The sequence below is a fragment of the Clytia hemisphaerica genome, unplaced genomic scaffold (assembly GCF_902728285.1).
Source record: "Clytia hemisphaerica strain Z4C2 unplaced genomic scaffold, Clytia hemisphaerica genome assembly, whole genome shotgun sequence".
Taxonomy (NCBI): Eukaryota; Metazoa; Cnidaria; class Hydrozoa; order Leptothecata; family Clytiidae; genus Clytia; species Clytia hemisphaerica.
The window spans coordinates 575,839-601,121 of record NW_027103650.1 but is presented as its reverse complement, the minus strand read 5'-3'; the positions used below and the strand labels follow the sequence as shown (position 1 = coordinate 601,121).

The 25,283-nt window shown below is 35.9% G+C and overlaps 1 protein-coding gene across 3 annotated transcripts; it reads left to right on the top strand.

Annotated features, from left to right (window-relative positions):
* The first annotated feature begins 11,057 nt into the window (after positions 1-11,057).
* LOC136803113 (rho guanine nucleotide exchange factor 10-like) lies at positions 11,058-23,193 on the top strand. 3 transcript variants are annotated; one of them, XM_067059863.1, is made up of 23 exons: positions 11,058-11,605; positions 11,855-12,019; positions 12,237-12,400; positions 12,678-12,789; positions 13,189-13,286; positions 13,559-13,636; positions 14,097-14,270; positions 14,497-14,613; positions 14,807-14,860; positions 15,097-15,354; positions 15,554-15,607; positions 15,737-15,825; positions 16,104-16,246; positions 16,550-16,668; positions 17,148-17,266; positions 17,574-17,796; positions 18,239-18,489; positions 19,026-19,106; positions 19,224-19,291; positions 19,578-19,720; positions 19,984-20,149; positions 20,629-20,886; positions 21,358-23,193. In XM_067059863.1, the coding sequence occupies exons 1-23, from the start codon at positions 11,083-11,085 to the stop codon at positions 22,617-22,619; spliced, it is 4,719 nt and encodes a 1,572-aa protein (XP_066915964.1). In that variant the 5' UTR covers positions 11,058-11,082; the 3' UTR covers positions 22,620-23,193. The 3 variants fall into 3 exon arrangements, with proteins under 3 accessions (XP_066915964.1, XP_066915965.1, XP_066915966.1); XM_067059864.1 differs by lacking the exon at positions 14,807-14,860 and having other exon boundaries at positions 21,358-22,698; XM_067059865.1 differs by lacking the exons at positions 11,058-11,605; positions 11,855-12,019; positions 12,678-12,789 and having other exon boundaries at positions 12,327-12,400; positions 21,358-22,698.
* The last annotated feature ends 2,090 nt before the right edge of the window (positions 23,194-25,283 follow it).

Here is a 25,283-nt window from a genome sequence, read left to right as displayed (position 1 = left end):
GCGTGAGACGTTCTGATTTGTTATCCCTTACTCAATGCGATGACGAGAAGGCACAAACCTTTTATGCTCGAATAAAGGGGAAAGCAGCGACATGTGCCTACACTATTTATCGAATGTTGAATGTAGTGGAGCTGAATGCAATCAATATGCAGACTTCACAAACATTATTATTAAAGACGTTTTAATATCTGGACTCTCAGATGATGAGATTAAGCGTGAAGTTCTCGGTTGGAGTGATCTAGACCAAAAATTAATTGAAGAGACTGTTTTGTTTGTTGAAGCAAAGGAGATGGCACGTGAAAAATGAATAGAGGATCTTCAACCGCCTCCATCTCATCATACCAGAAGCAAAATAAACAACAACAGCAACGTCCACCTCAAAACACTAAAACGGGACGATGCAAATAAAGAATTACAAAATTGAAATTGAATTAAATGTCTGGAGTCGACGTCTAAAACGAATGGTCGAGAGACACTATTGTTCAAAATGTTGGGCTAGTAAAAAAAAAGCCTGACCAAAAGAGTGTTAATGCTGTCAAGGATTCCAAGGATGAAGAAAGAGCACTATCAATCATAGAAGGTATTGCTCAATCGCCAACCCTCCCACATCGCCTTTTTGATTCTGATAATGGATGGAAAACAACCAAATCGATGAAACATCCAACCCTACAACTCATTGTCAGTGTTGACCCCAAGGATTATCTCGATGTTGGTAGAGAACCACTAAACATTACCTAAGAAAATTGAGGTTGTAACTGATACTGGAGCCCAATCGTGTTTACATTTCACAATTAATACTGGTTTTTACAGCAGGGCCAGACAAAATTGCTCCTGACGTTTTGTCACTGAATAAATTGGATTCTTTACCTTTTTCAAGTCCTTTTTCTCCTGACTCGTTGACAGGTTGATTACAATCTCTCTCACTTAAAAAATGAAGTCGAAGCAATCCTAGGTTTAAATTTAAAAAGCCATGTGTTTTTCATAATTTCGCGCCATTTCTTCTTGCGCGAGGTCTGGACCCGTGCTTGGTTGCAAACATTACATCATCGTTCATCATAACTTAAAAAGATCCTAATTGCCTGAGCCTGAAGATGTGTACATCTTGACCTCTTCAGCCAGTTGGAAATCATTGTGATTTTTCGGATTTTTTTGAGAACATTTTTGAACTTTCAACTTTGGTTTTAGCTATTTGTCTGTTGTTCATCAGTTTATCTAATCAAATGGGAATAATGATCGTTTTAGGAAGATCTGCTGTCTTATTTTGACTTAGGTTTCTACCAGGTGCCAGGAGATGCTAGGCAGTTTGTTTGGAAATCTGACTTTTACTTGTTGCTTGCATGCAGGTGTTTTTCAGGAGTGATTTTATAGTTAAAGTCCAAAACATTTTCTCCATATTGCTTTACTAAATACTGATTATACGGACTTAATGCTTTTCATGCTGTGAATTCCGCCAATCCAGACAAAAGCTAGTTTTTTTGTGGGGGAAACTTCAGTTAGGTAATACTATATATATTGTTAACAGAGCAGAGATACTTTCCAGGGGATGTCTTAGATCGGATGGCCAAAAGTCACCTTATTTATTTCTCATCTGTGCATCGCTAAAAGTCACCCTGAAAGACGGGGGTTCGGTTATCATCAGTTACCGCCAGTTAGGGTCAGGGTTGCGTTGGAGCTCGAGAGTCACAATAAAAGGACTGAAGGTCCTCATAGGGGCACTCGTACCCTGTGACTTGACTTAGGATCCCGAAGGGATCCTTGTAGGGGCACCAGTAGGGTTGGGAATTTCATCTACATAAAGAGATTTGTCCGTTTGACATAAGTTCTTTGAAATTGCGGAATCTGGATGGTATACAACGATGGCTCAGTGGCGATAGGATAGAGTGCTGGCTTCTCCGGAACCGGAGGTCTTTCTTTGGCGAGGGTTCGAACCCCATACGGTGAGATGATTTGATTGGACGAAATATGATTGACATATCAAAACTTAGAAAACTTACTAGATAGTCAGAAAATAAAAAACAAAGTCTCCAGACAGTCAGAAAAGAGAAAAATAGGATAAGAGATAGGAAATAAAAAAGGTGACGATTGGCCATCCGATATAACATCTTCCCTTTCCAGGGGGTGGATTATTGATCAAAGTCTGAAACATTTGCTCTACAATTCTGTAGGGAAATTCCTTTTGCTGACTTTCAGTTTCTATTCTTATCAATAAATTTTTGACTTCTCTCTGCTTCTCTCATCCATATACCATGAGATTTGAATTTTTTTCTTACTTTTACTATCAATTTTCCTAATTTTAAGAATCTTTATTCCTAATTTAGAGGGAAAAATATTCCTAACTAGGAAGAAAAATTTAAAAGTGTAAGGCCAGGCCCAATTTGATTGTTTGGTTTGTGTCCTCTAATGAATGACCTGTCTGGTACTTAAAATACAAAGTTAAATCAAAACAAAAATGGTAGAGTAGAGCTGCGAGCAAAGCTGCATAGTTCATTTCTTTTGAAATTTTGCTGCTTTGATATTGGTCAGTCATTTGAGGGCTGGGCAATTTGCGCTAAATCTGTACCGTGTCCCGTCCGAAATCATGAAAAATAAAGTTCATTATTTAAACATAACTCTACTTTTCTATGACAGTCTATAGCCTATATTTCATGGAAATGTACCTTGACACCACCTTTTAAGGCCTAATAATAAAGATATAGGGGCTCATGGAGCTGTTAGAGCGTATGAAAATGGTAAATTTGTGTTAAAAAAAATCAAAACTAACTTGCACTGGAGAGAGTATCACATATTATAAGGGTTGTAACAGGTGATATTTAAGTATCACTAAACTTAGGTGAAATCCTTTTTTTGTTGCATTCTTTTGATTGGCATGTAGATATCGAAAATGATTTCGGACGGACAAAATTTGCAAAACTAAAGGCTAGAATACATCAGAAAAATGTATTGAGGAAGTAAGGAAGCTGTAGAACAGCCTGAAATTGTTCGTATAAAGGCCTTCCTCAAATTAGAATAGATCTTAAAATCTGTATCACCTTTTTCATCTTTTTTCAGGGTGATTTGCACTAAATTTTTCCTGTCCCGTCCGAAATCATTTTCATAAAAATCTGTTTTATTTCAAGTTTTGCTAAACTTTTTCTTTCTACATATATCAGTAAGTATACAAGTAAATATACTACTATTCAAATAGAAAATACTTGAGAATCTTCCACTCTTTTTGTTCCAGTAGTGGTTTAATACAATACCTATTTTTACAGGAAAATTGTCTCGTCCGAAATAAATTCCTATTTCCAAGGTTAAAATAAAGGTATAAAAACTTACTTCAATTGGCCTGTTTGAACATTTTTCTTATCACTAGGTCTTGCTAATAACTTCCTGAATGTTAAACATTCATTTTATTACAAATTGAAACATATTTGAAAAGTTATGATTTCGGACAGGACAAATGATTTGGACGGGACATTTTTTCTAGTACCCCTGGAATCAAATCTGAAGAGCTTTGAGTCTTAGATTTACTCAATTAAAATATGCTCTATCCTAGATTACAATATTCAGCCATTCAAATCTTTCTACCCTGCAGAATTTCAGAAATATTGTCAATCTTATTGTGATTTCGGACGGGACATTTTTTGGTGTCACTTCCAATCACCCATGCACTGGGGCCTATAGAATGGTAACCTAATGGTAAAATCATACTTTTTGACAGGTTTTCAAACACATACAGATTGAGCTTACCCTCAAACTTAAAAAACCTTCAATAAACACTCTTAAAATAGGGGCAATGTGCAATGATTTCGGACGGGACACATTTCGGTGTCAAAATGGACGTAAACAGAAAATCACTGCTAGAGCAAGATGGAAAAAAGTTTCAAAACACTTTTTTTGTAGAAAAACACATGAATAAATTGCCTATATGGAAAATCAAAATTCCAGGTCAAATACCTTCCTGGAAAGAAAGTGCTACCATAAAACTGAAGCACTTTTTTGCTAAAAATTGCCAAAACGAGGAAAAATTGACACAAAATTTATGTTTGCAGACTAATGATAGACAGTTAAAACATGAAATTTTACAGAAAGTGTACCATTACCAAGCTGTATCTGATGAAAAAGAAAAAAATCATTAACACTTAACCTTAATGAGATATATGCAAAAAATGATTTCGGACGGGATGGTACAGATTTAGTGCAAATCGCCCGGCTATGCATGTTAGCCTCCATTGATGCAAGTTACCCAACTTCACGGTACTACCCTACTGCTCAACTGCTCTAAGGCGGCAATCACAAATATCTTCATTTCGCGTCCTCGTTGGATCTAAAAAGTGAGTCAGTCGGTCGGTCGGTACAGTAGTAAAAATTTTCAGGGTTTTCTTAAAATTGGTCTGTGAGTTATCTGGCACCTAGATGGTGAAATTTTCTTCCAACACGCTAAAGCTCTGAAGGTCGGGAAAATTTTCAACATCTGGAAGGTTTAAATTACGGAATTTTGCGAGACCGCATCAAGAACTTTGCAGCGGGAAGTCTGGTAACCCAGCCCTCATTTTCGGGGATTGGCGGGTCCAACCCTCTCCAATAGGAAAATGGCTGCTCCCTTTAGAGCTTAGTGTGGGCGGCTGCCAATCCGCCATCGGAATATCAGATAAGTCTGTGAGGCGGTAAAAGGTAAAAGAGCATTAACTGAGGCAGCAGGAGGCCCAATCCCGTGTATGTTTTGCGTGGTTTCAGATTATGAAGTTTAAACACTGTGTAATGATAACACAAAGTTAAAATGCTGCGAATGCGCTAGAAATCGCTAACAAAAATCGGCAATAATAAAATTTTTAAGCAAAGATCTTTTTGGTCAGCAAGGGTTACCTTTGAACCGAACATTGCAGCTATCAAATAGAAAAATAAAACATTTCCGTAGCCTTTAAACAACTTTGCAGACCTATAATAAAGCTCAGATCGGCATTACCGACCTAAAAACAAGCCTAGGTCAGCAAAATTACTTACGTGTCGACTTGCTTCTACTTGATATTAGAGGGCTGCTAAAGGTACTGAATGTCTAGTTTATGATATTTTTGCTGCTTGTTTAATGCTTGACCCACACCCAGGTAATTTGCCTGCAGGGATTTTTCCCTGCGATGCAAGTTCAGTCTGATTGGCCAGATTTTTGCATATTACAAAGCAGTACTTTCACGTGCATTTTGATAATTTCAAAATTCAAAATGTGGCGCATAATTTATGGAAGAAGCTGACTCAGCAGAAAAAAGGAGAAGTTTAGATACATGTGGCTTATGTTTTAATGTAGTTTTAGCGGCTAGTTTGTAACACAGGTTACGGGCTACAGGTCATGCAAATTACAGACCGGAAAAATTATAAAGATATCATGACGTATAATTCATAACACGTACTACATAATACATATAATAGTGCTACTACTAGTATAGTGTGTCTGAAACAATTATATACAAAAATTTTTAAATAATAATGTCACCCACAAATATTGTCAAAATCATGAAATATAAGGCCTATGAACCAATTTACAGCAAAACGTTTTTTCATACTCAATAGGATGCTAATCATGTGACTGGATATAGATTGACATATTTTAAAACGATTAAATGCTGCAAGATAGTGGTTTTAGAGATATAAGTATAATTACATAATTTTTATTAAACATTCATAATGGTAGGTGGAAAATATTGACACATTTATAAAATACCATCATTTTTACGTTATTATCCATTAAAATTATATTTATACTCAAGGTGATGGAGCTGGATGGAGGGGATATAATGAGATATGATTTAACAATAGCCGTACTATCATTTTCTTGAGAAAGCTCGGTTTTCAGGTGATGGCAATTGTAATATGTATATTACTTACGTAACATATAACATGCATATAGCACTAAAAAGTGTATTATTGATAGTATAAGCTTGTTATATGTATGTAATATGTTGCAGTGTTTTCTGATCTGAGTTGTACATGAGATGACGCAAACTTCAAAAGCACGTGGTTAGATTTTGACGTTTTAAATAGTCATACGTGGATAAAGCAGCTTCAAATTGATTTTTTCGATAATTTTAGCGTTTTAAAAACATTTTCTGTTTGAATTACTTTGATCAGAGCTGCCCCGTCACCCGTGCCCCGTCATCCGTGCCCTGTGACCCCTGTTTCGAACTAGCCGAGTTTTTAGTGTTTAAGAGCCAGTTTTTTAAGAGCGGGGCAGGTCCAATAGTTTGAAACTTAGATTTTTTTCATTTTTGGATAGTACAGTGAACTGAGTAAAATCCCAAAATATTTTGATCTGAAAATCCATAATGGCAGATTTATGCCAATTTGAAGTTATTGACATTTTTGGGCATTGCACTTAAAAAGTTTTTTGATATAGAACCATGCTTTCTCAAATCCAAATAAGGAATTGATTTTTTGTGATTCTGAAACTATGGCCAATAAACCATACAATTTTCAAAAAAAATCAAAATTTTCAAATGGTAGCTGGAGTTATGACGTCACAAAAACACTACCAATTTGATTTTAGGGGTATTTTAGAGCCATCTGACCTGTCCCAGGGGAGTTTGTTACTGCTCAAAACAATAATTTCTGGTAGTTTAGTCCCTGGTCTATTCATTTGAAGTGATTGCAATAAAAAATTCCGGCCCTACTGGCCCCTAGAGGCCCGAAAAGCCAATAAGGTCTCAAAAAAGTACCAACTTTAGCCCAATTTTCCTAGCAATCCCAACATTGTCTGACCTCCAACTCTTCTGTTCCTGAAAGACAACCGCCTGGTCTTTTAGGATCAAAAGAGAAACCTATGTGGTCTCTTACCATTAATTTCTTATCTTAATTTAAAAGTTTTCTTAACATTGCTCGAAAAATGACTAAAATTTTGAATATTTTGGCCAATTGGCAAACTTCAAAGGGGTCTAGGTCACTGAATTTGTTATAATATAAAGGCTATGATGAATCTTTTATATAGAAACAATGAAACTAAGTGAAAAATTTGTCAAATGTGCTTTTTTGGGCCAAAAAGGCTTTTTTTCAAATTTTTGACTAGAGCTAATGTCATTCTATTGCAGCCAGTAATTGGCAGTTAGAAAGTAAATTTTATCTGAAAATCATGATTCCTCATCACATATTCCAGAAAGGCTTCTAGGAATATCAAATATGGTACTCTTCGAAAGCTTATAGAGGCTGAAATTTCGCTCAAAGGCGGCTTCTAACTCCCCTGACCCCCTTAATTTTGTAAAATTGACTTAAAAGTACATTTTTGGCTGAAATTTTTGCCCAAAATGAGTACCCGTTGATACTTGATTCTTGATTTTGTGAAAGCATCCTATAGATAGTTCAAGAATTTATCAGAAGTTGGAACCTTTTCCTTTCTTTTAAAGATTAGAGCTACAATCCTGGCCATAATATTTGAGACAAAAGGGAAATTCCCACGAAATCTTATAACCACAAGTATTTTAGAAGCGCTCTAAATTAGGTTAGACGAATAGAGTTTTAACTCTGAATTTTAACATTAGACTTAAGACTTAGGACCTTAGAATCTGAGGATCCAAAAGTCCCAGAATGGTCCAACAGGGCTCAGAATATAGCCTGGAAGTCAATTAACCCCACCCAAATCGAAATACTCGAATAAATTTATCAATTAGCCCAAAAACGACTTTCTCGCCCGAATTCCAAATTTTGAAAAACGAGGAAATAAGCTAAATTCTCAATATATTTTGGCCAGGATTGTCTTTAAAAATAGAAAATGCTAAATTCTGCTCTGCTGGGGGTCTAATTTCAAACTAGAGGCATTTTTTCCTGTTAAAAAATGTCCCATTCTTCAAATTAATAGCCAAAAACTCAGTAAAAGTTCAAAATTTTCTGAAATATTGGCATTTTTGGATTTCCGTAAAAGTGATCTTCACAAAAAGTGAAAAATTTCACAAAATACTGATTTTGACCCGACGAAAGTGCTTCAAAATGGCCAGAAAAAGGTTTTTTTTCAAATTTTTCGGCTTTTCTCGTAATTTTAGACCCCCCGCAGAGCAGAAATCAGCAATTTTTATTTTCAAAGACAATCCTGGCCATAATATTTGAGACAAAAGGGAAATTCCCACGAAATCTTATAACCACAAGTATTTTGGAAGCGCTCTAAATTAGGTTAGACGAATAGAGTTTTAACTCTGAGTTTTAACATTAGACTTAAGACTTAGGACCTTAGAATCTGAGGATCCAAAAGTCCCAGAATGGTCCAACAGGGCTCAGAATATAGCCTGGAAGTCAATTAACCCCACCCAAATCGAAATACTCGAATAAATTTATCAATTAGCCCAAAAACGACTTTCTCGCCCGAATTCCAAATTTTGAAAAACGAGGAAATAAGCTAAATTCTCAATATATTTTGGCCAGGATTGTAGCTCAAAGTCAGTCTTGACTCTAAAATCCTAAAAATCTTGACAATGTTGCTCAAAACAACAATTTTTGCTCAAGATTGAGCAGAAAATGAGCCCACTAAGATAATGAAATCTTGGTTTTTGGAAAGTTTCATGGGGATAGTACAAACATTCATCAAGATCTTTACCTCCTGATCTACCATTTAAGGATCAAGTCTGTCAAAATGTGCTTCTAAACTCTCAAATCTTCAAAGGCGAACTTTACCAACCCCATAAAACAACTTTGCCATCAGTCAGCTAAGACTGACTTTGAGCTAGCCCTAATCTTTAAAAAAAAGGAAAAGGTTCCCACTTCTGATAAATTCTTGAACTATCTATAGGATGATTTCAAAAAATCAAGAATCAAGTATCAATGGGTACTCCTTTTGGTACTTTTAACCCTTTCCGGACGCACGGGCCACTTCCTATATGACGCACGGGCCACCGGGTGGCCCATAGCTTTATAAAAGATTTTAACAGTTTTCGCGCCAAAATACAATAACATGGTTTTGAATAATGGTTTTGAGATAAATTTCCTGTAACCTGCAAAAAACCGCTTTTCGATATCTTGTTTACAACTAGAATTATAAATGTTCAATGTTTGTTGTCAATTTACTCAGGCTAAATCTGTAAGGGAAAAATTGCTCAAAAATTTGGACAAAAAATCACTTTACTCAGATTCTTGGAAAGCTTTTGACAATTTTTTTTACCCGGCCAGTAATTCAATTCTCTAAATCATATTCAAAGTTCAAGGCGTAAAGCAAATGCCTTTTACTCTATTTCTTTATTCAAAGTCAAAAAATTTTCCTTTTCGAAAAAAAATTAGCCGATTTTTTGGTCACGTGACCAGGTGTCAGCCATATTTAAAAATTTTTTTTGGTATTTCAAAACCCCTATTACATGTGAAAAAAATGAGGTATTACTTATCGTGATATCTTTTATCAATCACTTTCTATTGCAATTTTAGTGAAGCCAGTCAAAAATCAAATTTTGTTCGCGTCATATAGCCGTGAAATCATTCGTCCGGAAAGGGTTAAGTCAATTTCACAAAATTAAGGGGGTAAGGGGAGTTAGAAGCCGCCTTTGAAAGAAATTTCACCCTCTATAAGCTTTCGAAGAGTACCATATTTGATTTTCCTAGAAGCCTTTATGGAATGTGATGAGGAATCATGATTTTCAGATAAAATTTACTTTCTAACTGCCAATTACTGGATGCAATAGAATGACCTCAGCTCTAGTCAAAAATTTGAAAAAAAAGCCTTTTTGGCCCAAAAAAACACATTTGACACTTAGTTTCATTATTTTTATACAAAAGATTCATCATAGCCCTTATATTATAACAAATTCAGTGACCTAGACCCCTTTGAAGTTTGCCAATGGGTAAAAATATCCCAAAATTTAGTCATTTTTCGAGCAATGTTTATAAGAAAATTTTTAAATGAAGATAGAAAATTAATGGTAGGAGACCACATAGGTTTCTCTTTTGATCCTAAAAGACCAGGCCGTTGTCTTTCAGGAACAGAAGGGCTGGAGGTCAGACAATGTTGGGATTGCTAGGAAAATTGGGCTAAAGTTGGTACTTTTTTGAGACCTTATTGGCTTTTCGGGCCTCTAGGGGCCAGTAGGGCAGGAATTTTTTATTGCAATCATTTCAAATGAATAGACCAGGGACTAAACTACCAGAAATTATTGTTTTGAGCAGTAACAATTTCCCCTGGGACAGGTCAGATGGCTCTAAAATACCCCTAAAATCAAATTTGCAGTGTTTTTGTGACGTCATAACTCCAGCTACCATTTTGAAAATTTTGATTTTTTTTGAAAATTGTATAAGTAAGTAAGTCTGCGACCGCAGTCGGAGGCGACCCGAAGGCTCCTCTTTCGATAGCTATCTACCTGAAGGTAGGGGAGGGCGCCACTCTTCCTCCCTGGATTTCTCCACTTACCCTTGATCCTTCTCTTTAGTTGCTGAGCATCAAGCAGAGAGGCATCAAGTACCATTTTGGAAATCTTTGGTATGACCCGGCTGGGGGTTGAACCCACAACCTTGCGAACCGTAGCCGGATGCTCTACCACTGTACTACGTTCGCTTCGTTGTATAGTTTACTGGCCATAGTTTCAGAATCACCAAAAATCAATTCCTCATTTGGATTTGAGAAAGCATGGTTCTATATCAAAAAACTTTTTAAGTGCAATGCCCAAAAATGTCAAAAACTTCAAATCGCTGCGTCAATTCAAGACAGCCTTAAGTCCATTTTTTCCATTTTGAGATAATTGACTTTAAAGGTTTCATTTGCTGATAACTAAGAAATAAATAATGCCAAGAGTCCATACTTTTGATATTATGGGAACATTATAGTTATCTTTTTGTGGTTAAAAAGAGGTTATTGTCTTCTCTGAACAACATATCCAAAATGAAAAAAATCTAAGTTTCAAACTATTGGAACTGCCACAAACTGCCCCATTCTTAAAAAAACTGGCTCTTAATAGTTAGCTAAACAGTTCTTATGTTAAGGTTATGCATGGTTACTCTGGTTCCTTTATGTTAATAACAGCACTTTTAAATAGTTTATTTTTGTAACGTTTATTCAGACAATTTTCTTTTTTTTCTAACATGAAGATTTATTTATAACTTTTTCACTTTTTAACCTTTCTTGTTGTTTTTGATAGATTAAAATACTAACAAATGATGACTGATACTCCCAATCATGCTGAAGAAGAAGAGAAAAATATAATATCAAATAATAACCATTGTAATCCTGAACCCAATTTTTGTGCTACTAATTTAACCGTCTGTGTCTCTGCTGATGAAAGTATCAATACTAAACCACAACAAACTGATGCTAAGTTATCAAGATCTTCAGAATCAAATTATTCCTTAATATGGAAAGTTGATGACATTGAAAAAGATGAGGAAAATCCTTATGAACTTATCCAAAGAGGATCTTCTATTAGTAAAAATGATCGAGTTAGTATTTCTAGAATGCAAAGAAGAAGGCCCAAAGGCAACAAAGTTAAAAGTATGTATGTTGTGGGAGACAGCATGATAGGGTACAAAGATGGTGTCCCAGGCTCCTTTAGTCCTGTGTCAGTGTCAAATCGACGGGAAGTGAAAAGTGTTCCTGTTTTTCCTGAAGAGATAACGCTTTTACCTGAACGCCCTCCAAGAAAAAATCGTTTAAAACTGAACTCAAATCAAGCTAGAATATGTAAGTAATTATAATGATAGATCATTTGGTCACATCTACACTCTTGCACAAAATGAGACACTGCTTGGATCAATAAGCTATTGAAATATAATCTGTAATATAACAATGTTAAAAAGCCAAAAAAGGAGTATGGATACTAACCATTTTTCTTTTCTTTCTTTTCTTTTACAATTGTGCTCCTCTAAGACTTTAAAGCTCTGTAAGGTTTTGAACTAAAGAAATGCCTTGTAATTTCATATAAAAATGTAGATGATCAAGTATTTGAAAGTACAGATGAGGAGATGAGAAAGTCAAGTACCAGCAGTAACGAAAGCAAAGGAGAGGATGGTGACAACGTTGGTGGTCCACAACATGTTATTATTTCATCTGGTAGTGTCAAAGTGGAAACTGGTGTTCGAATATTTGATCCTTCAGGTTAGTTTTTGCCGAAGAAAGAGTAAGTTTCCCTCTTTTAATTAGATTTAAAATGTTGGCTAAAATGTTCTATATTGGCAAGAGACTATTTCTTAGGACCCTTGACAAAAATTTCAAGGCCAGAATTTTTTTGCTCAATTGAAAGAAAAAAGTATTCAGAGACTTTTTGAGGTTATGCCAAAAAAAAAAATTGAAAATTTCAAATATTAATTTGTAGTAAAAACACGACGTCAATCGAGTACTGTTGTGCTTCCTGTTTCATTGAATGATGAGCTGTCAGAATCAGATGAAGAATCGTGGGGTTCCGATTTCGAAGAATCCTTCAGAGAGGAAGAAGAAGTTTATGAAGTGCTTGGAAAACCAAAGGAGGGCGTTGGATCGGTGAGATAATGTTTCTAACTTAACAAGTTTTTTCTGTAACAAGAAGTTTACAATCGTTCCTATATGAAGTGTAACTAAAGGTTTTTTTGTGCAATATATAAATCATTTATAGGTTCCTCACCAGAGGGTGTGAATTTTGTCAACACATAGCTTTAATCCTTTTAAAGAAGAATGATCCAAAGTTTTTGTGATAAAACGATTTTAAAATTCGCATCAATTGACAATCCAAAAAACTATGAATAAAATTTGGATAAACTTAAATTATTATTTTTCAAAGATTGACAATAATTATGAGCGCATTGAAAGTTTTGGTAGAGAGCCCTCAACACGACCGAAACCTCCACTACCACCAAGACAATGTCGTATCTTTCAAAGCATTGAAAACCTAGGTAAGTCATTCATGCAGAAAGTATGATTTTTGTTTTTAAACAGAAATGGAAGAGAGAGGTGAAAGATTTGAAATGAATAAAAGCAATAAATGACAATGGGCTCCTCTAGAAAATGTTCCTACATGGGGATGGAGGATATATTGTCCAGGGGTAGTGAAAAACCTACAAAATTTGCTCTGTTTGAGGGTAGTTTTGAATGTTCGGGGGGTCAACTGATGCTTGTCCAGAGGGTTCTGCTTTCCAGGGATCTATAATCAGAATGTTTGTGTGCTAAATTTCCAAAAACTATTATATTCTCTACCCCCATATCCAATTTTTTTTCCGGAAGAGCCCGATATACCTGAATCTGAATGACAAAAGTTTCGAGTTAATAATCTTTTCAACTTTGTTATATTTCAGACCTTGAAAAAGACATGTATGTGGAGGTGAACATTGACGATGAAATGATGTTTCCTGCTGTCCTCCCTCCTCTTGAGGATGACGCTGATGAATTTCAGGTATTGCAGCATTCTTCTTTAATGTTTTAGTTTGAAAAACCTCGTTCATTTGAAACGTCCATAGTTGAGGACTTTTTGATTTATTAATTTCTGCCCTGTTGGCTTCATCCTTTGATTTGGTGACTTCAGTTTTTCAAGTAACTACTTTTCTCAAATGTATTGGTACTTCATTACCGATTCTATCGTATAAATGGTTAAGTTGATTTGGACGCTTCTTTTAACAGCAGTTGTTTTGGACAATCTTTAATTCGTCAATGATTTTTTCCCTTCAGTTAAAAAGGTATCAAATTGTGAAATGCATCTTGGAAAATGAAAAAGTGTACGTCACATCCCTAAACAGACTCATCAATGTAAGTTACCTCTAGATAGGCGAAAGTTCTTTCTGTCTGAGCAGAGTACAAACAGAGAAACCCCGTCTGAATTATAGGAACTTTAGAGATCATGCACTCTCGGGTACCTAATAAGCGTCCCCCCTGTTAATGAATTTTTCGAAAATTTACTACTCAAGACATTCTATTTCCAAAGCCCCTCCATCCGCTGTTTATCAACTTTGCCCTAATTCTGCTGTATTAGCCTCCTTTTCAAAAACTTTACTCCCAGGACATTTTTTATTCCAACCTCCCTCCTTATTAAAGTAAGAGAATTTTTCCACCCACCCCGTTTATTAGGTACCCGATAGTAAGCTTATTTGGTGTGCATGGAGGTGTGTTACTATGATTCCGTGATATATATTTTTATTCACTTTACTGTGTTTTTGATGACTGGCTTTCAACTCAACTTTTGTCATCATTTATCATCAACCTTTTTAAGGAGTACGAGATGCCGTTGCGGAAGAGAAATATAATTTCAGACGACCGAATTAAAGTGATCTTTCGGCACGTGCATGAGATCATTCAATGTCATCAGTTGTTCAGCATGGCTCTCACTGATCGCACCAAAGAATGGTCTACCAATGACGTCATTGGTGACGTCATCTATGCTTCTGTAATTTAATAACTGTAGACCTGTTCTACAGGGGTTTTCAAATTGAAATACTGGCTAGCTTATATAACCAATATTTTTGTTCGAATTTTCTATTTTGCTACTCTTCTTATTCGAAATCATTATTACGCCATTTGACTACAACAAAGAAAGTCCTTTGATTGAGTGGTCAGGTGTGCTTTCATTCCATAGCAAATTCAAAATATTTTGATTTGTCTTTGTGTTTTAGTTTTCGAAGTCTATGGCCTTGAAAGCCTACACGTCATTCGTTCACAATTTCTCGTATGCAATGGAAAGTATCAAAGAAACTTGCAAACTGGTCCCTGCGTTCCTTTCCTTCTTAAAGGTATGTATGACAATATGTTTATTGAACGTCGATAACACCTTACTAAACATGATCTTTGCAAAAGCATCCAAAGATGTTCCTAGTGGCATGTTATATTAGCATGATTAATATTTGAACAAACCTCACCTGCACAGAATGTGTGATCACTCTACCAAGTATGTATGTTATTGATGACTACCTTCTGTTCTTTCAGACTAGATCTTCCAACATTTCGACCTACTACCAAGTATTTAAAGAATCAGCCAAGGTTTTTAATTCACTAACTCGTTTGCAATACAAATAATGATTTTACTAATGTTGATTAATTGTTATCAAAATGATTTTTATCGTTTTTCTCGGCCGTAAGAGAGAACACTAATTCTATCATTTCAACTTCTATTTTTGCATGCTCTTAAATTTTATCTCGCACTGCATGCTAAATGACTTTTTTCTCTCAAAACTCTTCTTGATGTCAGTTATGTGGATAACTTTTCTCCCTTTCAGAATCACTTGAATCGAAATAGTACGAAACAGTCTCTATACGACTTGATGAGACAACCTTTGGAACGGATTCCTCAACTGGTCACCCTGACACAGGAGTTGACCAAGATAACACCCCTGTTACACCCTGATCATTTCCCACTACAAATGGCCCTAACACACTTGGAGTGTTTTTCAGAGACACTTGCTGAAAAGAAACGCGACTCGATGTATAAACACAAAGTCAGACAGTTGGATAATTATTGCATTGGTCTAGAAAAGGTGATTGATCGATTCTTCACCAATAGTTTTTCAGTAGTTCAGAGGTGATATGTTAAATTACCAGTTACATATAATGCTGTTCAAGTTAAACGAAGAGATATTAAGATATTTTGTTTTTGTTTATTTGATAGAATTGACTAAAATTTAAAGGAAAAATGTTGAGTAAATCTTAAGTAAAATACTATTCTTTTTCATTTAGCCACTTTCATCGAAGAATAGATACTACGTTCGACATGATGACATGATTTTATGTGTAAGTTTCTCACTATATAGTGACCAAGCTGTTTTTCTCTGGAAAATTTCTGGGCATTGCTAGTTCGCTATACGTCATGTCAGCAATAATGTAATGAAAAAGTTTACTAGAGAAGTTTTTCCACTTTAGATTGTGGACGAAGGGAAGATCGTCAAAACCAAACTAAGAAGATTGTTTATTCTCAACGATTTGCTCATCTGCGCTGGAATATTGACAAAGTAAGTGTGAAAGCCTGAAAGATTATTCCTTTAAAATCCAAAATATTTGATACTGTCGTAGTCGGATGTTATCACCTGTAGTTGTTGCTATTGACAACGTCTTCTGTGCTTAAATGTATGGAACAAAGTCATGCTATATGTATCTGGACTGGTGAAATTCGTATGTCGTTTTCTTTCTTAACTTTTACCAACGTCCTGCTTGCTGATTTTCATCCTGAGATATTGAAAGTTGGGTTCTGGATACTAATTTATCTTATTAAAATTCTAAACTTTTGCAGGCCAAAGAAATTGAAATCATTGACGTCAAAGAAGTTTCAGATCAAATGGTGTGTTCCCATCAACGATGTACAAATATTAGACGTTGGTTCTGGAATCTCCTTCCAATCGCACAAACAAACACTCACTACCAAATACTCACATGGTACGCGTTACTTTGTCTTATACCATCAGTAGAAACATTATGGTTTACGACGAATTTACGTTTGAATAACTTGTTGCTTTCTGTGCCTTCTACATTGTTCTCATTACGTCTCATACGTCTTTTGAAATATTATTTTTATATTTTAATATTTTTATTACCCATGTATCAATAGGTTTCGTTACTTGGATTAAATGTAAACCACAGGCATCATAAATTCAGGCTGTTACAATTCTTTCGACACTCTTCAAAATATTGTTTTTATGAAAATAGCATGACTAACACGTGCATTTTTTAATCCTGCAGTGAGCAGTCCAAGACCAGGAGTTGGTGACGCGCCTAAAGTGTTAGAGGATTTGCAACATGACATCGAGGTCATCGGTGAGATTGTTGGCAAAGTTTCCAGTCTAAGAAGAAAATATAGGGTATGTTACAAAGTAGTCTACACAATAGACAGCTCCAGGCTTTAAGGCCTTACTCTTGGTCTATAGGCACTGCTATAGGCGGCCACTAGTAACCCCCACCGGGAATTGCTTATTAAAAGGTCTAAACTCTCACAAAAGATGTTTATCAATAAAGATTTCAAATAAAATAATGTTTAAAACACAGCTGATTGGCTTAGGTTTCGAAACTCTCTATTGTTTCATTAAAACCTCAGTGCGCATGCGATTTATCTGGAGAATTTCAATATTCAAAACAAGAACAGTGCTCATATCCCGAAGAGTAGGAGTTTTACGCTCGAAACGAAGGAAGATATGACGTAGCCTAGTTACAAAGCTTTTTAAACTTTATTTACATCACCAAATGATTTGAATGGCTACTTTTATAGTGAAGATGTATGAATTTTTCTTTCAGTTCAAAGAAATCAATTTTTCTTAAAAGAAACATATTCTTCTCCCTTTAGTTCATCGACATAAAGAAGGTTACGCAATGGTACAACGATGTTAAATCTTTCTACGAACGTGAACGAGAGCTTGTCAATATGAACTGGATCGAAATAGCTATCCCCAGCAAGGATCCAAAGTATGTGGTATTACTTTTCAGACCTCTTATACATTCCCGAGGGTTGTTTCTTATGATCGTTCGTCGTTAGCCATCAAGCAACACACAAGTGGTTTCGACTTTCCCAACATTCTCTGTCTGGTCATTCGAGTCTTGAAACCAAGCCTCGTGTTCAACTGTTGGTCTGAATTCTCCCCCCCCCCTCTTGGTAGACTGGAGGCCATTAAAGGCTTCTTATATAAGACTGGATAACGCTTATCCAAAAGAAACATTTAGCTAATGGTACACGCTCGGTTGTTTTGACTTTTCACAAAAATTCTTCTCTCAGGAATGAGAACATTCGCTATCTGTTCAATGTACATTCAGCAGACAAACGAATGGAATGGCTGGCAGAATTCGAGAATGTTAAATTGCGTTTGACGCATAACAACAACCCTGGCTGGTATCTACAAGAAGACAATATTTATGACGGTGAAGCGGCTGTGTTGCGACGAACTCTGCCTCTTCTTTCCAACCTCATGCCCATGTTCATTATCGAAAACAAACATAAGGTTTGTTTTGTTTTCTACTTTCATTACATGTTTTTTCTGTCGTATAGTGTACATTCTATCCCCGAGAGCACTCTATTTATTAAATCAATGCATGTAAGATTTTAACTTTTCTATATAACTCGTTACATATTTTTATAAGCAACTGAGTTGCTAATTGCAACTTTGCTTTAACAACCTAGCCCTGAAACTGAGCATGAACTGGGAAAGCAACCAAAAAAACCTTGAAAAAGGCATATCCGGTGGTATTATTTGGCATTAAAATGTGTACCGATGGTATTTATTTGAATACCAAATTTGAGGTATTCTGGATATAAAACGAGATAAAAAGTTGGGGTTGCTTAAAAAAAAACAGGTGTACTGCTATTGTATCATGCATGGTCTTGCTACTCGGTCTATAAAATCTCATGGCCCAGAATGACCCTTATCTCTTGTTCATTGTTAGGTGACATGTAGCTTAGAAGTTTCAATGACGACCACAATGAAGCCCATCCTTTGGTTATTCTCTGGCAGCGATCACTTGGGTATGATCACGCTCATGGAAATGGACATGACAAGCGTCCCCAAAGTCATGGAAAGTTTTGTAGCTTGTGAAACGAGGATTTGTTGTGCGGAAAGGGTACCGGAAGACGGATTCTACTCTCTGGTACCTTACATTCAAAATGTTTCCGTATGGGTCGGTACAATGGCTGGAAGGTAATTATTCATAGCTTCAATGGAAATGTTGTCTCGCGAATGACTGATTAGCTCTAATTTGTATATGTAATCACATGATAACGAGTGCAATTTTCGATTTGTACGAGTTATTATGTGATTACGAGCTAATCGCACAACTTGTTTTACTACTTTTTTCCCGTTAGAAAAGTAAATTACACTGAAAGTTTTGTATTTTTTTCTTCTATCTACGTTTTTCTTTTATTAAAGTTTATAGATTTTCTTTCTCACAAAATGAAATTCGAATGCAATTAAAACGTTCGATGAAAAAAATGTAAGAAAAACATTTACATCAATTTTGTAAACATTGGCGCTGCATCGAGAGTGTAATTAACGATTAATTGCTCTCTACAGGATGTAATTAACGATTAATTGATATCTTTGAAGGCGCGCCAAATAAGAAAGAATAACTCATCGCGCGAATACAAAAATAATCACAACGACCTGATTTGAAATGAAGATTCTACCGTCAATTTTGTGTTTTTCTGAAATTTTATTTTCAACTTTTTACTTCCTAGAATTTTGTTGTTTGATCCCAACATCGAAGAAAGATATCCGTCACTGCATACCACACTCAAAGATGCCGTCATCAGTTTGAAGTGAGTGCTGAAAATTGTTTTTTTTTTGTTATCCAATAACCCATTCGATTCAGAGTTTAGAATTATTTTGTGGTAGGTAGTAATGACGCCTAAAGTTCCGATTTTTTGTTTACCTAGGTACTGTCGGAATCGTATGTTTGCAGGCTTGGCGAATGGAACTTTGGCTTGTTTCAGGAGAAAAGTCGGTATGTTTCTCCATTTACTTTTTTTCATAAGTTCTCTTTGATGGCACTAGATCCGCAACTTTACAAATTATGGAATTTATGTATGTGTGTTTTTCTGCGACTGAGATGACGATAAGGTTCTAATTTGTATACATCCTGGCTAACTGACTGAGGACGACAGTAAATCAGCACTTTTTACCGTCCTTGATTTTTCGGGTCAAAACTGCGGATTATTCCAAATCGCTCTAGTCGCTTTACCGTCCTTGAAGGTGCAAATACATAAACTCGCTAATATTTCTCAACTCAGAGGGTAATTGGGATCTGTCGAACCCGACCATCGTGTGTTTGGATACGAATGGTGTGTTGAGTATGACAGAAGTTGTTGGTCATTTGTGGTGTGGATGTGCTTCTAATGTGTATGTCGTCAACACCGTCACTCTTGCTATCGAGGTAAACGTCTTTTATCCTGATAAGTTGTGTTAAGCGATCCTCGAGAGAATCCGAGTATTGAATCATTAAAAAAATATTACATTTTCTAAAATCATGATAAATAATCAGGCTGGTGATCTTCTACAGCGAAACACGTTTTATTTACTGAACTATAGCGAGACTATCTACTCTTTTACACATGCTTGTCACTCGTTACTCGAACATTCCAGGAAAAATTTTATTCTATCCTTTAAAAGTAATAAACCTGTCTATTTGCTTTGCAGAGGAAATTGACAGTGGAGGGAGGTGGAGTGAAGCATCTGGTCGCTTATGGAATTGGCGTGTGGGTGTCATCGTGGCGTTCGTCTAAACTACAATTGTACCACGCTGAAACGTTGGATCAACTACAAACGCTGAATGTCTCCACTGCTGTCTCTCGAATGAAAAATGGTATTGAAATTCTTATTCATGTACTCTCGACAAGTTTAAAGTTCATCATTTTTGGGCCCTTTCTTACTATTAAAGCAAGAATTCGTAGCTCCCTCTGACTGAGCCTACAATTCCCAGGAGTATGGTATGACTCTGATATTTCAGCGTTCATATCTTGTCATTAACGTTTCTCATATCTTTATCTGAGTTGATTTTCGTGATTCCCTGCAAGGAATAGGTTGCTTAGAATTGAATTTCCCTTCCAACGGTATATAGTCTTGTAGGGTTTTCCAAAGGCAAAACTTGGAAAAAGTGGTGACGTAAATAGAAACAACATTTTTAAGAGTGTCTCTCTCAATTCTTTCCCTCTGCCCTATGATGAGTAATTGTGTAAAATTTCAAAGCCAATTTGAATTATGTATCTACTACACTGTCTCATTGAACTATCGTGCAACTTTATTTTAATCAATTCCATTCACGATTTATTCTCCTTTTTTTAGACATCGACATCAATGTTGAAAAGATCGTCCCGGAAAAACTTTACGTCACCTCCATCATGGCACGGAGCGGTCTGTTATGGGTCGGAACCGATCAAGGTCTCATCTTAACATACCCTCTCCCTAAACTTGGTGGCATTCCGAAAGTCAATGGATCTGCCTGTATTTCGTTCCATGGCCACGATGGCCCTGTACGGCACTTGTATGCTTTTAAAGTGCAGAAACAAAATACTCAAAATAGCACAAAAATCGGGAAGATTGGTAAATTTTCTATTCTCTGTTTTCACAATGTTATCCTTTTGGGCCAGGGTGTTTTTTTAAGAAACACACTTTTAAGAAACATGGGGCTCAGAATGCCTAAAAATTAAGAAACATCTAAGAAATATGCTGAGGCTGAGAATGAGAAAATAACATTTTCTAATTCGGTTTTTTTATTAAGAACCTTCCAATCAAAGAAAAGTTCGAGAAAAATACTTACATAACAGTTAGAAACACTTGAGAAAGTCAGAAAATCAATATAGAAGATAGGAAAGTACCGTAGATTAGACTATTGTATTATCACCATGCGTCCTTTAAGCACGACAAAGTTTAGAAACATGTAAGAAACATTTAAGGCTCAAAAGGCCGATTTCTTAAGAAACATTGAGGCTGCGTGGTAAAACTAGTTTCTTAAAAAAAACGTGTACTCAATAATTCTTTAGAGACGAGCTTTTCATTTTTATTTTTCCATAGAAAAAGAAGGAGAACTCCACGGTGAGGAAGAGGGAAGAAGAAGCTCTCGTTTTTATCGTAGTGCTTTCGAAGAAGTGGACGAACTTGGCTTGTCTATCGAGGCGTTGGATCAAGTGGCGGATGATGAGGGTGGAGAGGGTGGAGAGGGTGGACCTCTTCCTGTCTACTTCGAAGTAGAGGCGGATAGAGGGGTGAACAAAAGTGAGGAGAATGGACTGTTCGTCAATGAAGCACAACAGCACCAACCAACTACTGACTATGCAGAATATGATAACGAGAGTAGTTATTATGATAAAGAATCCGTTGACCAACCTATCAACGGAAATGATGATCAACCTGATCAAAGTTCCACGAGTGGGATTCCTGACGAGTCGACAGAAATTGGACTAGAAGAGACGGAGACTCCTGAAGTTGATCTTCTAGAAGAAGCGAAAGAGAAGAAAGCAGAACCAATCTCCAAAGAAGTCTCGAACGAGGAAAGAGAACAAATTGTCGTCAAAACCGAGAAGTCTGACCATAATACTGAAAACATATTCCCAGAAGAAGCTCCGGCGGTTGTGGAAATTCATGATGCAATAGTTGGATCATCAGAACCTTTAGACGCCAGTACCCCTGCTAAAGATAACAAAACCACTACTGTCATCCCTGCTCAAAGTGAGCTAATCGTCGACACAACTGGAGATGAAGGGGGAGAAAAAACGTATGAATCTCCTGTCCCTCCAGTACCTCAAAAAGGCCTTTCTAAAAATGATACTTTAGATTCGAATGTTTCATCGACCGACTTGAACGATACTTGGTCTGTGGTATGCGACCATTACAAAACTCTCCCATTGCCAAACTCACCCTGGCATAGCTATCAGGAAGCATCTGCGGGACAAGATACACCATCTTTGCCGTTAGATCCGAAGAATTACACGCCGTTGATTGCGGAGAGCGACGGTCGAGAGAACACGTTCGCATCTTCCATTACTTCTGCTGTTAATTTTAAAGACTTTGAAAGGGAATTGTCTTTTGGACCATCGCTGGCGGATAAAGTTGACGGCGATGGTAATTATGCTTCTCTGGTTGCTCATTCGAAGAGAGAGGTGGCTGCTAGGAAAGACGCTCTTTTGAAACCGTGTTACGTTGTGAGCATTGGTGTTGGACACATCGACTTTCGCAGACCGAGTAAGCGTGGTAGTAAAACTGCTGAGTTCTTTCGCGCACTGAGTACAGGTGGTGCACAACCAGAATCAATGCTTATTGCATGGAAAATAAGTTAATTAATCTTAGTTACTTGAATTTTTTTCTTCTGTTTTTTTTAATTATTCTAATTTTCTAGTGAATTTTTTTCTCTGGTAATATTTGTAAATTATTATATAGAATAGAATTTTTAATTTTCACTTAAATTTTATCGAAATAATTTTCTATGAGTTTTCCTTGTGATCGATATGGAAATGTTTGCTGGTCTTCTTTGTGCACAAACCTGATTTCACAGTTCAATTAGTACAATGCAAGTCAGGCCCAATAAATTTAGATCATTCAGCCCGATTAATTCGCATGTCAAGGATGATGCAATTGTTGATGAATGTCATGTATTCGACAAATTTTCCCCTGATTGTTAGCGTTTTAGCTGACTGTTTCTTTTTTTCATTTTTCTGTTAATTACTTATTTTTTACTCACCCATATTGCACCTTAATTGTTTTATGAATAATTCATATATAATTTATATATTTTTGATACAACAAACAAATTTTATTATAGGCACTTGAGATAATTATGAAATAATTTTATTTTATACACCATACTTAGATAATCATAGCATAGATAGATAAATATAATATATATAATCGAAAATGATACAAAGATTCTCTTCTCGATTTTTTCAAATTTAAAAGATAACCCGAACCGTGAAGTAAAACAAAGAAGTGTGGCAGAAGCATTTTTATTTGGCCGTAACAATCGGATTTTATCATTTGGGGAAAATTCCCTTTTGTCATTTTTAGGGGAAAAGAACATAACTCGCAATAGATTTTGTATTTTTTCTGATTTTTTGCACAATACATGTAATGTGAAATGGTATTGTTTATAATCTGATGGAGCTCGATTTCGAAAAAAAATTCTTGAGCAAATTTGCGCCAAAAAGTGCCAAAAAATGTTGTTTTTTTTTTCGATTTATAATCTTAAAATTTAAGACTTAAAGATTTTCAAAAGAAATTGTTTAGACAAATTTGGGCCAAATTTCGGATTTGTGGAAGTTTCTTGGAGGTAATGTTATTACAGGGTGTCCGGAAAAAAGGATCGAGTCGTACCACTTCTATAGAAAGAAAGTTCTTGTGTGTGTTTCACTAAATCTGAAATGTTTATCAAAGTTTCTCTCTGTGTCATATTAATTGTCACGAGACATCTTTTATGAATGAATTTTACAAAAAACAATTCTCAATAACTTTAACGTCATGAAAATTGTGAAGAAAGTTAATCTATATATTAATAGCCGTAGTCTGTATGTCAGTTTGTTTTTTGTTGGTTTGTTTTTTGTTTGTTTTTTGTGTGTCACTTTCGTTTTCGCAAGCAATGTTCTTTTAAAAGATGACTTTTGCTTCTTGCTCCACAAATGTGTTAAATCAGATTCGCGCCGTTTTATAAAGACTTTGAGTTGTTCGATAAGTTTGTTTTGATTGATAGATTATAATATCTGCCCAGACGTGCCCGAGCCCGCCTCTTATGTTTTTTTCTTTTTTTCTCTCTATTCTTTTGTTTTATGTTTTCGACTGTAATTAACGACCTTATTTGATTTGAGACATTCGAATTCGTTTCAAAACAAAACAAAAGAAAATCTTTCAAACAAAATCTGTTTTAGAAAAGAACAAATTTAAAACATTTAAAACATAAGAATCACAAGACAAGTTTGTTGGAACAACTAAACAGCAACATTAACAATACATTCGAAAGGCGGTAAAACAAGAGATCTTTCTTCTATGTCGATAATTATATTGCTGTAAATCTAAGTCATTCATTGTTGAATTCGAAAAGTTATGACGAAGGTGCCTAGCTGCCTGACTTTTGGCCCCTGGACCCTTAGCGAGACTAGAGAGAAGAAGAAACAAGCGAAATTTTGTGAAGTTTACTTCCCTTATTGGGACTAATTTGATTAAATTTCTATATTTCTGGGGGTAAAAAGTTGAATTTTTTTCCCTATTTTTACCGACTCTTAGTGGGACTGAAGTTTGATTTTCTGATTTTTCCAACCCTTACAGGGACTGCCATTTTTAAAAAGGCATCCTTAAGAACGGCTCATGCCCGTATCCTTCTCTTGCCTAAGTACCCACGGGCTGCCTTTTTTCGACGAATCTCGTGTCATGTCTATAATTTCACTCCTCTTATCTTGACATCAAAGTTTTCCTAATCATCAACAAGTACGGCAAATGTAAAGCGAGCGAAGCGAGAAAAAAATCTAATTGCAATGGTCTAAATGGTATAGTTTGAATAACGCCCTTTCTGATCATTTTTGCAACAATTTAAAAATCTGGTTAAAAGATACGTGACCTGGGAGGGACAGAGTCAAACTTTGAAGATCATTTTTCCCTTTAATTTTGACTTCATCGTATTTTAAGCCAGCTTCCCAACATCCAAAGGACTTTAAAATGCGTTCAGCAACAGCTAAACCGGCGTGCGACGCCGGGTACCGGCTAGTTATTTTTAATCATAATGACTGTTTAAAACAATTATTGTGTTGGTATACAGTATATGGTCCCCAAAACGGAGAGGGCCTCCAAAAAGTAGGTCGTCATTAAAATGAGGATTCTGACCTGTACATTTATCAGAATTAGACAATTTTTGTTTATTTTGAAAGAATGATGGTCATGCTTAAAAATGAGCATATTTTTGATGGTTTGAGACCGCACTGGGCTTAATAATTTGATTTTAACTACACCTACGTTTTGGG

Excerpts from the sequence above, each read along its gene's own strand:
- LOC136803113 (XM_067059863.1), top strand. The coding sequence starts at position 11,083 with ATGATGACTGATACTCCCAATCATGCTGAAGAAGAAGAGAAAAATATA. Across the intron at positions 15,608-15,736 it reads ATGATGACATGATTTTATGT|ATTGTGGACGAAGGGAAGAT; the intron begins GTAAGTTTCTCA and ends TTTCCACTTTAG. Across the intron at positions 19,107-19,223 it reads GATGCCGTCATCAGTTTGAA|GTACTGTCGGAATCGTATGT; the intron begins GTGAGTGCTGAA and ends TTGTTTACCTAG.